Raw genomic sequence first — 16,839 nt, 5'->3', positions numbered from 1 at the left:
CACTTCAATTGTGTAGGAGTTACCCATCAAACTTGTGATTTCAATAAATTACTGCCGGATTTTAGAGACGTTACACTAGAAAAATTCAAAAAAACACATCAAAAAAATGTCGCTAATCTAAATATATTAATAACACACTCTCTTTTTTTTTTCCAATTTTTAAAAGAAGAGGAGGAAGGTAACGCAAGGCACGGCGTTGTTTAATTAGCTCACAATTTTGCTGGAAAGGTGTGAAAATTGCTTACTATAGGCACGTCTAAATAGTTTTTTTCCGTTTGCAGAAATGGATTCACCACGAAACCTTGGCCCAAAATCCTGAAATGTGCTGGCCCGAATTCCTATAGTTTTCCTAGCAAAATTGTGGGCTGTTTAGACTTACGCGTGAAGGTAATGGCTAGTTTGTAAGATCGTCTCGGTGAAACCAAATATTCATTCCGACAAAGGCTTCAATTTGCCGTTGATGGAATTGTGAGCTCTGCACACCACAAATGGAGCAGAACATGGAGAAGCCAAAGAAAATGGGACGCCAGTGCGACATATGTGCACAAAAGAGAGCTGCTCTGAGAAGACCCAAGACTCAACAACAGGTATTTCCATTGACATTCCGGCAAACGTTCCGTAACTTATTTGAAATTTCCACGACGTTTCTTAGCTGAAAGTTTGCTATTTTTATGATTATATTTTCTCCTCACAAGCAAAGCTCCAACGTTTCCTGCAAAAGTTCTGTAACTTATTTGAAATTCCATGACGTTTGTTATAGCTTAAACTTAGCTATTTTTATGAATATAATTTCTCATCACAATCAAATCTTCGGCATTTCTTTAAAATTTCTGTAACATGGGGAAAAAAGGGTGTTCACATCACGAGTTCTAATCCAGCCGACTGTAGTTTAAAGTTTGTGTTCGGTGGGTCAGCTTTAATTTTATGTTTTTTTTTGTGTAAGTTCAGCTGTGCGATCGTAGGGTTATGATCAGGGTTTTTATCAGGGTTTTAAGCAGGGTGTTGAGATGAAGAGGGTTGCAGGCTCAGTTATGTAGGGTACAGACATGAGGGTAACGGTTTGAAAACAAGGTAGTCTTGTTACGTTTACTGGAATTAGCTGAAGAAAGGTGGATATGGATAAAGACATCAGGGGGCAATGATGCTCATCGGCTGATAATACAAAATGATTTTGATTAGAGCTGGCAAAGCAAACATAACTTGCACTTTCTCAAACAGAACTCTCACATCCTCAACATTGCTTCCGACAATCGAAGTTCATCTGTTTACAATTTCATTCATAGCGAACAAGAAAATAGTGATGTAAGGGGGACAATATTGGTTCTTTTTCATAAAATGCTAATGAAGGGCAATGTAAGAAAATATTGTTATCAGTTTTTAGCTTGACACATGGTGGCCATCAAATTTAAAACTTGGATTCGACCTCCAATTATTATGAGTAGAGATCATCTGATATGCTTGGATATAATGGTGATGCAAGTCGCATAAAATTATCGCGTTAAAGTTGCCATCCAATTCATCTAAATCATCCTAAATCATCCTAGGCCTTGACAACTCTAGTGTGATAAATCTATGTTAACGCCATTCTTTTTGCTTCTATACTTATCGAGCTCCTCATGGTCCATGGATGAATTTGCTTGAGCTATATTATTTGCTAATAAAAGATAAATTTATATTAAAAATATACAAAAAAATATATGTTGAAGAGAGCAGGATTGAGCATATTGCTCCAAAACCCAGGACTCTGTTTCTCCAGTGTTCTAGACAAAATTTTCAGTTATGCAAAAGGATAATATTAGAACTTCACATGGACAATTTTGTCAGAATAACTAGGGAACTTGGAAAGCTGAGGCAAGTCAGTCTGCTTTTTTGGTCTTGATGGTCTCTCTGGGGCAAACTGTTCTGCTGAAATTTAATTCATGATGGATAGATAGATTGGCATTTCCTGTGAACGGAATCCTAATTGAAACTGTTTAAACACTTCTCTCAAAACAGAGGACAGTAAATACTCAACAGTCTGGACTGGAAACTTTAAACTGCAGACAATGCACTATGCAGAAAATCAGAACAGCAAACAGTGTAACCTGAAATCTGCATAAAAACCCTGTTCTGGAAATTATGACAGCAAGTGGATAGCAGCACTTAATCACACATTACTTTCTCTTTCCTAGGAAAGAAGAATTACGATTTACAATGCTATAGCTCTAAACCCCTCTGGATCTCACTATCCCAATGGTGTGCCCCATCTAGGAGAGCTAGGGTTTACAACATATGAAAATCATCCGTGGTGCACCTAGGCTAGAGTAAGAAAAAACCCAACCCTGATCTTAATCTCCTAGAGCTGTGCACCTCATGCATGACTATACTTACCTATAATAGAGTGCCCACTACAAAAGAGGATAAGCATGCATGCGTGCATCTCTCTTTTAAAAATAGGTGCCCTAGCTATTCTTGGAAACCTACTTATGGACAATGCACAATCCAACGTTGAACTACACCTGCTTGAGGTAGAAAGATTTTGAGCTAGCAATGTCTTCAATCATGTAAGGATGGACCCACAAACTGTTGAATTTTCCGTGCTTCCTTAGTTTTTCATGTCTTCTGTTCCACATATGGTATGTCACCATTCTACAACACTCTTTGGCAGGCCTTTATGTCAAATCTACCTTTAAACTTGCCCTAATCCTTTTCCACGTGATTAAAGGCCTTTCTTTGGTTTTCTTCAAGGTCTACTAGTTGCCCTATCCTTTGATGTGGAAAATTCCACTCATTCGTGGTCTACATAGATTGTGTGAATAAAAATTTCCGACGATATTAAGCTGAACACAACCTTATATAGCTTGTGCATTAAAAAAAGAAGGAAGAAGAGAAATTGTTAAAATTGGCAACTCTAGGGCCAAACTCCATGTGGGTCATCCTATTTATGGCAGCTGATATTTTTCTTGGACACCTCTCATTGAGAGGTGTAGGATTGATCTAAAGATCATCCAATTCTGATAAGTATTCATGGAGATATGAATTTATTTGTGTTATGGGACAATTCGTCAAGGTCGGCCAGCAACTGAACTGCCCCCACTTGTGCTCCACGTTTTGGTATAAATACAAGTGCCTTGCAAGTCATTTGTACACACAACTCTCTTGAGATTTCTTCTTCTCCACTTGTTTTGGGTTTTAGTGGAAAGAAGAATCTCTAAGGGAAAAACACAGTCCTAGAGGATGATGCCCTAGCCACAGAAGGTGGTCTAACCGCAGTCCAAGAGAGGAGATCTGGCCGCAGTAAAGAGGCTGTTGGCATTATGATTCAAGTGTTGTCCTTGATGGCAACTCACTCAGAGGTTGGTACAGGTGCTCAGAGGTTGGTTCAGGTGATGGCAACTTAATCAGAAGACAGATCCTAGTACAGCATGCCAAGGAAGTTCATACACGCAGGTTCGTTAAGCCCAAGTCGCGTGTACACGCAGGTTGGCTTCAGCAAAAGCGCGTGTATGTGGAAAAGTACCTTTGGTCCATGGCGGTTAGTCCTTGGAAGTTGTGCCTATGGTTTCGGACCATTGTGTCTCGACGGGCGTGTCGATCCCTAGTTTTGAAGTTGATGGTATTGTGTTACTATGGTTTTGGCTCTTGGTATTGAGCAAGGCCTAAGGCTATATAAGGAGAAGAAGATCATTAGGCAAAATCATCTTTTGACAAGGCTTGAATATCTGAAAGAGAAAGAGATCTGACATCGGTTGATGGAAGACTAGATCTAAGGATAAATCGGGATCTAATGGTTTGAAATGCACTATTATGATATGGTTGATTATGCGTATTTCTAGATCTGCATACTGTCGCAATATTATGTTCTGGGTCTAACTGATGTCTGGTACAGCTGCAAGTTGAGAGAATTTATTTTTAGATCTGTATGCAGGTTGGCTTAGGTAAAAGCGCGTGTATACGCGGGTTTCGCTCATTAAAGTAGCGTATATCTCTTGAAGCTTGATTTTTGGGTTTGCAGTTGGATCTGACTGTTATTGCAGAGTTCTGTAGACCAGTGTTTTTAAAACCGGAACCGGTGACCGAACCGGTCCACCTAGCTAACCGGTTTACCGACCGGAACCGGTCTAACCGGGACTGGTTTGGTCTAAACGAACCGGTTTTTAAAAAATACATTAAATAATTAATTTTTAATGAAACAAAACTATTTTTAAGATGTAAAACCATGATTCCAAGCCAATAGAGACAAAATATGCAAAGTTTGCTCATTTATATACCATGCAAAGGTGAATATATCAAAATGGCACCGAGTGCAATACATATCATCGACAAAATAGCAAAATACATAAGAAATGAGGCTCTAAATGGCCTATAAAGTCCAAAAACAATGCTGCAAGCTATGAGGCCATTGGCCTACTACAAGTCTACAGTGTACACATGATCAATCATCAAGTCCATCACCACTACTAGACACAGGATCATCATCAGGAGCTACATAGACATCATCTGGTTCAGAGTCTGAGGATGCCTCAGCACAAGTCAGAGTAAGGTCTGAGTTACCTATGTGTTTGAGACTGAGTCGTGAAAGAAGTTCAAAGCCAGATCTCTGTAATATTGTTGTGTAATCTGAACTCTCCTAAAAGGGCCTAATCTAGGCCTTGTTGCAGATATTTTCTAGCAGAACTTGATCAAGATATTTAAAACATATTGATGACACCTTGTTGATGGACTGACGCCAACAACCTGTGGAATAAAAGGTTCAATCACAAAGCGAAGATGCATGACAAGAATTTATTATATAGGAAAGAAGTAATGAATTAGTCATGAGAATGCAGACCTACAAAAAGATCATTGAAACAAAGCCAGAAATCAAAGTCCAAAACATATTAAAGAAGGCCCGTCGTGAAGTTTACAAACAGATTTTGAATTGCACTGTCAAGTACCTCATTTCTCTTTGAGATTTATTTTGTGCTTTTTTGAAATACAAATCATTTCATAGTTTGAAGGACTCTAAGATCTCCATGCAAAAGACATTACAATGATGGGTAGCTCAGCATCTCATAACTCACAGCCATAAATGAGTCTAACAAAATTATAAGTCTGCAAATGAAAGGTATGCATCATGGCTTGATTTACCCACAGTGACCTTAATCAATATTAAAGATTTTGCTTTGGCATCATTCTTAAAAAATTTCAAGGCTTGGAATAAAAGACATGTATCAAGAGGTTGATTTCACAAGAATATGATCAGTCAGATCATAGAACTGTCAATCTTGTTGAAGATTGGCAGCTTCGGTCAGAATTTCGTTAGCAAATTAATGGAGAAACTTAATATTTATGACTTTGGCCAAGTCAGCCTCGTAGAAGACAAGTTGGCCCCACATTTCTGACCAGCATTGACTATCTTGATTGACTTGTCCATAAACCGGCCGGTTTAGGACAGAACCGGCCGGTTAGCAATAAACCGGCCGGTTTTGACCTAAACCGGCCGGTTTTTACCGGTTAGGTCTATTTTCTGGGCAAATGAGGCTTCTAACCGGGTTTTTTCACCGGTTCTGACCGGTGAGCCTCCCAACCGGCCGGTTAGGCCGGTAACCGGTCAGACCGGAACGGTTTTTAAAACTATGCTGTAGACTGCTCTGTGTTCTGGTATCTGGTGATTGACAGGGTTCAGTGGTTCAGTGATTCAAAGGTTGATGATGCTAGTATTGGTTGTTTTATGCTTCAATGATCTGTTGTGAAAGTTGAATGAATTGTGGTCTACAGATTGTAATGTTGTGCTTCAGGAATATCCAGTCTGAAAATGTATGAAAGGTGGTACCTGAAAGAAAGAAGATTGTAGGTCAACACCTACGTACTAGTATCTTAGCTAGTACAAGAGCAAAGGGGGGTTGGAGCTCCCTTCCAAGGAAGTTTGGAGAACGAGAGAAGGTTGTAGCCTTCTGCAGGTTGTAGCCTGCGTACTGGTATAAGGCTGCACCAGTACAAAAAGATTGTAAACTGAAGTTTCATATTAAAGAAAGATAGAGACAACTTGCAGCAGGTGGTTTTCACCCACATTGGGTTTCCACCTTATATCTTGGTGTTCATGTGTATGGTTTCTGCGTGATCTGTTCTACTGCATCTGCTTACTCTTAATATGATGAATAATGTCCTCATGCACTTAACTGAAGATAAACTGACTGAATTATAAGATTTCTAGTTATACGCTGTTTTCTTTATTCACAGTTGCGTGTACACGCTGGTTCTCTTAACGAAAGTAGCGTATATGTTTCTGAGCATTGAAAAAGTTTTATAGTTCTGATAATACTGATTCACCCCCCCCTCTCAGTATTATTTCCAACAATTGGTATCGGAGCAGGTCCTTCAGAGAAGTTTGATCGCTTGAAGGTAGATCGTTCATCATGAGCAACTACGAGAGAGAAGCATCAATCAGGCCACCCGTTTTCGATGGGACAAACTTCAATTATTGGAAGGTAAGAGTTACTGCATATCTTCAATCTCTTGGTACAGAAGTTTGGGACATTGTAGAAACAGGCTATGCTTTTCCTTCAGCTACTCCTACAGATCCAACTGAGAAAAAGAAGTATGAAACAAATGCAAAAGCAGTCAGTACTCTATTAGGAAGTATATCCCAAACAGAATTCATGAAGGTAATGCACTTCAAATCAGCAAAAGAGATATGGGACAAAATGATCACGAGCTATGAAGGAGATGAACAAGGTAATAAATATAAGTTGTTAATGGCATTTGAAGATGATGATTATGAGGATGCTGTAGATGTGAATAATCTCTATGATGAAATTACTAGACTCAAGAGATGTATAGAAGAAAAGAATGTGATCATTGATACTCTACAATTTCAAATTGATGAAAAAGAAAAACATCTTGAAAAACTAGAAGGTGAAATTGTTGGTCTCAGAAAAGAAATTGAGAAAACAAAAGCTATTAATCTTAAGTTTGTCAAAGGATCTGAAACTTTGGATAAGATTATCAATGTGCAGCGGTCTCCTCTAAACAAGACAGGTTTGGGTTACAATGGAGAGACCTCTCAAGCATCCACCTCAAAAAGTTATCTTGATGCGGCAAGAAGAAATGAGCAGAAGAACAATGAAGATAATCAGGTAAAGCAGGGACAAAATACAAACAAAAACTATCAGGGGCAATCCATCTTAAGGGTGAACAAAAGCTACAACCAGCCACAGGTAAAATCTTCTCAGTTTGGTTCAAGAATAGATGAAAATAGAAATTACAATCAGTTGGCAGGAAGATTCAATAACCGCAGAAGCTTCTTCAATGGACAATGCTTTTCTTGCCATAATTTTGGTCACAAAGCAGCTCATGTGTTGCATATAAAACAATCATGACTAGGGAAGCTCAAAAACAAAGAAGTATGACAGGGATGACAAAAAGGACCTATAACAACTTTTCGGTTCTTGAAAATGAAGTCGAATGTTCTATTTGTAATAACTTTGGTCATGAAGACTCTGAATGCAGGAGCAGATTCCGGAAGAAAACTCAGAAGGAACAAATCTCAAATGTTAGAACATGGAGAATAAGAGAATCACAACCAGAAAGATGTGGGATAACCTTTTATGCAGAAGGTCAAGAAAGTCTATGGTACATTGACAGCGGATGCTCGAAGCATATGACAGGGGACAAAGAAAAGCTTGAGTCATATACCGCATTAGAAAAAGGGAAGAAAGTTTCTTTTGGGAACGATATCTCTGCAGCCATAAAAGGAAAAGGTGTTGCTCCATTGAAAGAGAAGGTCAAAGCAGGAAATGTGTTATATGTTGATGGATTGAAGCATAATCTTCTAAGTGTCAGTCAGATGTGCGATCAAGGAACCGAGGTAATATTTAGATCGAATGGATGTTGTGTTCGCGATCTTGATACAGGTAAAACAGTGATCAAAGGAAGAAGGACTCCAAATAATCTATATATCTTTGAGGAAGGACAACAATGCTACTTAAGCAAGGATGATGAACATTGGCTATGGCATCGGAGGTTGGGGCATCTAAGCTTTTCACAAATAAGGAAAGCATGCAAATATCAGGCAGTTCGTGGTCTTCCAGATATCAAAATTCCAGACAATACCATATGCAAATCTTGTCAGTTTGGAAAGCAAACCAGAACTAACTTTCCAGAGAAGGAAGGATCAGCTAGCATGCCTCTCGAGCTAGTCCATACAGATGTATGTGGTCCATTTAGGAAGAGGACACCTCGAGGAGAAGAATATCTGATATTATTCATTGATGATTTCTCCAGATTTGTTTGGTTAGGGCTTATGAAGCACAAAGATGAAGCATTCGAAAAATTCAAATCCTTCAAAGCCTTGGTTGAAAATGAATCAGGACACAAAATTAAGTGCCTCAGATCTGACAGAGGTGGGGAGTTCACCTCAAATGAATTTTTCGATTTCTGTGACGAACATGGGATAAGAAGAGAATTCTCTACAGCTAGTACTCCTCAGCAAAATGGGGTTGTGGAAAGAATGAACAGAACTATCCAACAAATGGCTCGTGCTATGCTCGATGAATCAGGTACTCCCGCAACCTTCTGGGGTGAAGCTGCACATGCTGCTGTTATTATTCTTAACAAAACAAATGTCCGAGTAAACAGCACTCAAACACCTCATGAGCTCTGGAGTGGTAAGACTCCTTCAGTGAAGCACTTCAAAATCTTTGGAAGCAAATGTTATATCAAGAATACTGATGAGCAACTTGGCAAACTTGAACCAAGAGCAGATGAGGGCATTCTTCTTGGTTATTCTCCACATAGCAAAGCATACAAGTGCTACAATAAAAGACTTGGCAGAATTGTTGACAGCATTGATGTAGTGGTTGACGAGAAGGGATATATTCCTAGGCAAGTTCATCATGAAGACATTGAAGAAGATGAAGGTTACCCCCAAAGGCGGAATGATGAAGAAGAAGAACCTCAAGAAGAAGAAGAACCTCAGGAAGAACCAGAGGAGCAGACAAGAATAGAAGAGAAGACTCCATCCAGATATGTTCAAAAGAATCATCCAGAATCTCAGATTGTGGGCAGAAAGAAGCAGGAGTACAAACAAGAAGGACACTTGCAGAAGCTTCAAGCTATTTGGCATTACTCTCCTCCACTGAACCACAAAATGTTAAAGAGGCTTGCAAAGATGAATGTTGGGTCAAAGCAATGGATGAAGAACTTGAGCAGATCGAAAAGAACAACACTTGGGAATTAGTTCCTAGACCAAAAGATAAGAATGTAATAGGAACAAAATGGGTCTTCAAGAACAAATTAAATGAAAATGGAGAAGTAATTAGAAACAAGGCTAGACTTGTTTGTAAAGGGTATGCACAGCAAGAAGGAATAGATTTTGAAGAGACCTTTGCTCCTGTGGCAAGACTTGAGGCCATCCGAATGTTCCTTGCTCTCTCAAGCTTTCAAAACTTCAAGGTATTTCAAATGGACGTGAAATCAGCCTTTCTGAATGGGGACTTAGAAGAAGAAGTATATATTGAACAACCAGATGGTTTCATTCTTGGGAATGATCCAAACCTTGTATGCAGATTGAAAAAGGCTCTCTATGGACTCAAACAAGCTCCAAGGGCTTGGTAGTATCGGTTGGACAAATATCTTCACCAACAAGGCTTTTCAAAAGGATCAGCAGATAGCAATCTCTATATAAAAGTTGAAAATAACAAATTACTAATTCTTGTTGTTTATGTAGATGATATTATCTTTGGCAGCAATGAAGAGACTATGAGTCAAAACTTTGCCTTGGTTATGCAGAAAGAATTCGAAATGTCACTACTTGGAGAATTGACATACTTTCTTGGATTGCAAATCCAACAAAATGAAGGAGGTATCTTCTTGTCTCAAACCAAATACCTCAAGCAGATCTTGAAGAAGTATGGCAAGGAAGAGTCAAAGCCTGTATGTACACCCATGGTTACAGGATGCAGCCTCAGTGCAAATGATGGATCAGCAGCGGTTCATCAACCCACTTATAGATCCATGATTGGGAGCTTGCTTTATTTGACAGGTACCCGACCAGATATTACACATGCAGTAGGAATTGTTGGAAGATTTCAAGCCAACCCAAAGGAAACTCATCTTCAGGCAGTCAAAAGAATCTTCAAGTATCTTCAAGGGACACAAAACTATGGCTTATGGTATCCTAGAAATACAGATCTCACTCTTCATGCTTACACAGATGCAGATTGGGCTGGAAGTGTGGATGATAGGAAAAGCACAAGTGGTGGTGCTTTCTTCATGGGTTCCAGACTAGTATCTTGGTTCAGCAAGAAACAGAGTTCGATTGCCTTATCTACAGCTGAAGCAGAATATGTGGCTGCGGCATCTTGTTGTACACAACTTCTTTGGATGATGCAAACCTTGCAGGACTTTCAAATCACTTGCACTCCACCAGTCTCTATCTTATGTGATAATACAAGTGCAATCAGCATTTCAAAGAATCCAGTCATGCACTCAAAGACCAAGCACATACCAATCAAGTACCATTTTCTTCGGGAGCAAGTACTTGAGCAGAAGGTCAAGTTGGAGTATGTTCCTTCTAAGGAACAAGTTGCTGATATTCTCACAAAACCACTGCCCAGAGAAACTTTTGAATATCTCAGACAAAAGCTGGGTATAGTTGATGCTTCATCCTGCTGTTAAATCTTGTCTGTTCTACAGAAAAGTTGGTATACGCAAGTTAAGTAAGGGATATCCGCGTATATATGCAGATTTATGGGGGGTAAGTCGCGTGTATGTTGTACGCATGTTGCAGCGAGTATATCCGCGTACATACGCTGGTCTATGCAGGAGAAATCGCGTATATGGAGTTCTGAACAGCAAGTGCAAACTCTGGTTTAAAAGATCTGAGATGGGTATGTCAGAATTCTTCAGACACAGTTTCAAGGGGTGCAGCAGGCACAGGTTCAGGGGGAGCAGCTTAAAAGTCTCATAAAGCATTGTTGGCATTTCGATGTTTTGGTTATTGGTTTCTCAGCAAGAAATCCTGGTTGCTGATCTAAAAGATGTTTATCAGATGCTGCTGGTGACTTTCATAAGTCTTGGTCTAGATCTGTTGTCTCTATGTCATGTCTCTCTTTTGTGATATTTCTTTTATGGTGTCAAGGTCATGTAACGGCCTATGTTGGTTTCCCCACTATGCCTGGGATGAATGATGTAATATAATTGGTTGTTTCTGATATGTCCCCTCTTGGTAGGGAGTATGGATGTATGTATTGAGTCTTTTGGTGATAGGAAGGTCCCTTATGGTGTATAAGTCTTGGTTCTTGTTGAAGAACATCTTTTGCAGATCTGGCCTACTGTCAGGGGGAGCATGAGTCACCACAGCCAAGCAGAGGTATCAGCATGTCCTCAGGGGGAGCACAGCCCTTTGCCCTTGATGTCAAACGGGGAGAGTGACTTGGTGTGGTGGTTGCCATCAAGTCCAAAGGGGGAGATTGTTGGCATTATGATTCAAGTGTTGTCCTTGATGGCAACTCACTCAGAGGTTGGTACAGGTGCTCAGAGGTTGGTACAGGTGATGGCAACTTAATCAGAAGACAGATCCTAGTACAACATGCCAAGGAAGTTCATACACGCAGGTTCGTTAAGCCCAAGTCGCGTGTACACGCAGGTTGGCTTCAGCAAAAGCGCGTGTATGTGGAAAAGTACCTTTGGTCCATGGCGGTTAGTCCTTGGAAGTTGTGCCTATGGTTTCGGACCATTGTGTCTCGACGGGCGTGTCGATCCCTAGTTTTGAAGTTGATGGTATTGTGTTACTATGGTTTTGGCTCTTGGTATTGAGCAAGGCCTAAGGCTATATAAGGAGAAGAAGATCATTAGGCAAAATCATCTTTTGACAAGGCTTGAATATCTGAAAGAGAAAGAGATCTGACATCGGTTGATGGAAGACTAGATCTAAGGATAAATCGGGATCTAATGGTTTGAAATGCACTATTATGATATGGTTGATTATGCGTATTTCTAGATCTGCATACTGTCGCAATATTATGTTCTGGGTCTAACTGATGTCTGGTACAGCTTCAAGTTGAGAGAATTTATTTTTAGATCTGTACGCAGGTTGGCTTAGGTAAAAGCGCGTGTATACGCGGGTTTCGCTCATTAAAGTAGCGTATATCTCTTGAAGCTTGATTTTTGGGTTTGCAGTTGGATCTGACTGTTATTGCAGAGTTCTGTAGACTGCTCTGTGTTCTGGTATCTGGTGATTGACAGGGTTCAGTGGTTCAGTGATTCAAAGGTTGATGATGCTAGTATTGGTTGTTTTATGCTTCAATGATCTGTTGTGAAAGTTGAATGAATTGTGGTCTACAGATTGTAATGTTGTGCTTCAGGAATATCCAGTCTGAAAATGTATGAAAGGTGGTACCTGAAAGAAAGAAGATTGTAGGTCAACACCTACGTACTAGTATCTTAGCTAGTACAAGAGCAAAGGGGGGTTGGAGCTCCCTTCCAAGGAAGTTTGGAGAACGAGAGAAGGTTGTAGCCTTCTGCAGGTTGTAGCCTGCGTATTGGTATAAGGCTGCACCAGTACAAAAAGATTGTAAACTGAAGTTTCATATTAAAGAAAGATAGAGACAACTTGCAGCAGGTGGTTTTCACCCACATTGGGTTTCCACCTTATATCTTGGTGTTCATGTGTATGGTTTCTGCGTGATTTGTTCTACTGCATCTGCTTACTCTTAATATGATGAATAATGTCCTCATGCACTTAACTGAAGATAAACTGACTGAATTATAAGATTTCTAGTTATACGCTGTTTTCTTTATTCACAGTTGCGTGTACACGCTGGTTCTCTTAACGAAAGTAGCGTATATGTTTCTGAGCATTGAAAAAGTTTTATAGTTCTGATAATACTGATTCACCCCCCCCCTCTCAGTATTATTTCCAACAATTGGTATCGGAGCAGGTCCTTCAGAGAAGCTTGATCGCTTGAAGGTAGATCGTTCATCATGAGCAACTACGAGAGAGAAGCATCAATTAGGCCACCCGTTTTCGATGGGACAAACTTCAATTATTGGAAGGTAAGAGTTACTGCATATCTTCAATCTCTTGGTACAGAAGTTTGGGACATTGTAGAAACAGGCTATGCTTTTCCTTCAGCTACTCCTACAGATCCAACTGAGAAAAAGAAGTATGAAACAAATGCAAAAGCAGTCAGTACTCTATTAGGAAGTATATCCCAAACAGAATTCATGAAGGTAATGCACTTCAAATCAGCAAAAGAGATATGGGACAAAATGATCACGAGCTATGAAGGAGATGAACAAGGTAATAAATATAAGTTGTTAATGGCATTTGAAGATGATGATTATGAGGATGCTGTAGATGTGAATAACCTCTATGATGAAATTACTAGACTCAAGAGATGTATAGAAGAAAAGAATGTGATCATTGATACTCTACAATTTCAAATTGATGAAAAAGAAAAACATCTTGAAAAACTAGAAGGTGAAATTGTTGGTCTCAGAAAAGAAATTGAGAAAACAAAAGCTATTAATCTTAAGTTTGTCAAAGGATCTGAAACTTTGGATAAGATTATCAATGTGCAGCGGTCTCCTCTAAACAAGACAGGTTTGGGTTACAATGGAGAGACCTCTCAAGCATCCACCTCAAAAAGTTATCTTGATGCGGCAAGAAGAAATGAGCAGAAGAACAATGAAGATAATCAGGTAAAGCAGGGACAAAATACAAACAGAAACTATCAGGGGGCAATCCATCTTAAGGGTGAACAAAAGCTACAACCAGCCACAGGTAAAATCTTCTCAGTTTGGTTCAAGAATAAATGAAAATAGAAATTACAATCAGTTGGCAGGAAGATTCAATAACCGCAGAAGCTTCTTCAATGGACAATGCTTTTCTTGCCATAATTTTGGTCACAAAGCAGCTCAATGTGTTGCATATAAAACAATCATGACTAGGGAAGCTCAAAAACAAAGAAGTATGACAGGGATGACAAAAAGGACCTATAACAACTTTTCGGTTCTTGAAAATGAAGTCGAATGTTCTATTTGTAATAACTTTGGTCATGAAGACTCTGAATGCAGGAGCAGATTCCGGAAGAAAACTCAGAAGGAACAAATCTCAAATGTTAGAACATGGAGAATAAGAGAATCACAACCAGAAAGATGTGGGATAGCCTTTTATGCAGAAGGTCAAGAAAGTCTATGGTACATTGACAGCGGATGCTCGAAGCATATGACAGGGGACAAAGAAAAGCTTGAGTCATATACCGCATTAGAAAAAGGGAAGAAAGTTTCTTTTGGGAACGATATCTCTGCAGCCATAAAAGGAAAAGGTGTTGCTCCATTGAAAGAGAAGGTCAAAGCAGGAAATGTGTTATATGTTGATGGATTGAAGCATAATCTTCTAAGTGTCAGTCAGATGTGCGATCAAGGAACCGAGGTAATATTTAGATCGAATGGATGTTGTGTTCGCGATCTTGATACAGGTAAAACAGTGATCAAAGGAAGAAGGACTCCAAATAATCTATATATCTTTGAGGAAGGACAACAATGCTACTTAAGCAAGGATGATGAACATTGGCTATGGCATCGGAGGTTGGGGCATCTAAGCTTTTCACAAATAAGGAAAGCATGCAAATATCAGGCAGTTCGTGGTCTTCCAGATATCAAAATTCCAGACAATACCATATGCAAATCTTGTCAGTTTGGAAAGCAAACCAGAACTAACTTTCCAGAGAAGGAAGGATCAGCTAGCATGCCTCTCGAGCTAGTCCATACAGATGTATGTGGTCCATTTAGGAAGAGGACACCTCGAGGAGAAGAATATCTGATATTATTCATTGATGATTTCTCCAGATTTGTTTGGTTAGGGCTTATGAAGCACAAAGATGAAGCATTCGAAAAATTCAAATCCTTCAAAGCCTTGGTTGAAAATGAATCAGGACACAAAATTAAGTGCCTCAGATCTGACAGAGGTGGGGAGTTCACCTCAAATGAATTTTTCGATTTCTGTGACGAACATGGGATAAGAAGAGAATTCTCTACAGCTAGAACTCCTCAGCAAAATGGGGTTGTGGAAATAATGAACAGAACTATCCAACAAATGGCTCGTGCTATGCTCGATGAATCAGGTACTCCCGCAACCTTCTGGGGTGAAGCTGCACATGCTGCTGTTATTATTCTTAACAAAACAAATGTCCGAGTAAACAGCACTCAAACACTCATGAGCTTTGGAGTGGTAAGACTCCTTCAGTGAAGCACTTCAAAATCTTTGGAAGCAAATGTTATATCAAGAATACTGATGAGCAACTTGGCAAACTTGAACCAAGAGCAGATGAGGGCATTCTTCTTGGTTATTCTCCACATAGCAAAGCATACAAGTGCTACAATAAAAGACTTGGCAGAATTGTTGACAGCATTGATGTAGTGGTTGACGAGAAGGGATATATTCCTAGGCAAGTTCATCATGAAGACATTGAAGAAGATGAAGGTTACCCCCAAAGGCGGAATGATGAAGAAGAAGAACCTCAAGAAGAAGAAGAACCTCAGGAAGAACCAGAGGAGCAGACAAGAATAGAAGAGAAGACTCCATCCAGATATGTTCAAAAGAATCATCCAGAATCTCAGATTGTGGGGCAGAAAGAAGCAGGAGTACAAACAAGAAGGACACTTGCAGAAGCTTCAAGCTATTTGGCATTACTCTCCTCCACTGAACCACAAAATGTTAAAGAGGCTTGCAAAGATGAATGTTGGGTCAAAGCAATGGATGAAGAACTTGAGCAGATCGAAAAGAACAACACTTGGGAATTAGTTCCTAGACCAAAAGATAAGAATGTAATAGGAACAAAATGGGTCTTCAAGAACAAATTAAATGAAAATGGAGAAGTAATTAGAAACAAGGCTAGACTTGTTTGTAAAGGGTATGCACAGCAAGAAGGAATAGATTTTGAAGAGACCTTTGCTCCTGTGGCAAGACTTGAGGCCATCCGAATGTTCCTTGCTCTCTCAAGCTTTCAAAACTTCAAGGTATTTCAAATGGACGTGAAATCAGCCTTTCTGAATGGGGACTTAGAAGAAGAAGTATATATTGAACAACCAGATGGTTTCATTCTTGGGAATGATCCAAACCTTGTATGCAGATTGAAAAAGGCTCTCTATGGACTCAAACAAGCTCCAAGGGCTTGGTAGTATCGGTTGGACAAATATCTTCACCAACAAGGCTTTTCAAAAGGATCAGCAGATAGCAATCTCTATATAAAAGTTGAAAATAACAAATTACTAATTCTTGTTGTTTATGTAGATGATATTATCTTTGGCAGCAATGAAGAGACTATGAGTCAAAACTTTGCCTTGGTTATGCAGAAAGAATTCGAAATGTCACTACTTGGAGAATTGACATACTTTCTTGGATTGCAAATCCAACAAAATGAAGGAGGTATCTTCTTGTCTCAAACCAAATACCTCAAGCAGATCTTGAAGAAGTATGGCAAGGAAGAGTCAAAGCCTGTATGTACACCCATGGTTACAGGATGCAGCCTCAGTGCAAATGATGGATCAGCAGCGGTTCATCAACCCACTTATAGATCCATGATTGGGAGCTTGCTTTATTTGACAGGTACCCGACCAGATATTACACATGCAGTAGGAATTGTTGGAAGATTTCAAGCCAACCCAAAGGAAACTCATCTTCAGGCAGTCAAAAGAATCTTCAAGTATCTTCAAGGGACACAAAACTATGGCTTATGGTATCCTAGAAATACAGATCTCACTCTTCATGCTTACACAGATGCAGATTGGGCTGGAAGTGTGGATGATAGGAAAAGCACAAGTGGTGGTGCTTTCTTCATGGGTTCCAGACTAGTATCTTGGTTCAGCAAGAAA

At 39.6% G+C, this 16,839-nt stretch overlaps 1 protein-coding gene across 2 annotated transcripts in view; it reads left to right on the top strand.

The window, feature by feature from the left end:
- Nucleotides 1–201: 201 nt before the first annotated feature.
- LOC149214259 (cytoplasmic tRNA 2-thiolation protein 1-like) overlaps nucleotides 202–16,839 on the top strand; it is a 260,155-nt gene continuing 243,517 nt past the window's right edge. For both annotated transcript variants that reach the window (XM_089392227.1, XM_089392226.1), the window contains exon 1: nucleotides 202–587. In XM_089392227.1, the coding sequence (XP_089248353.1) occupies nucleotides 489–587 (99 nt within the window). In that variant the 5' untranslated portion in view covers nucleotides 202–488. The remainder of the gene's footprint in view (nucleotides 588–16,839) is intronic.

Source organism: Pinus tabuliformis, chromosome 1_1 (genome assembly GCF_031772625.1).
Source record: "Pinus tabuliformis cultivar Carrire ecotype Pingquan chromosome 1_1, CPIR1, whole genome shotgun sequence".
In the NCBI taxonomy this organism is placed as follows: Eukaryota; Viridiplantae; Streptophyta; class Pinopsida; order Pinales; family Pinaceae; genus Pinus; species Pinus tabuliformis.
This window is presented reverse-complemented; position numbering and strand designations above follow the sequence as displayed.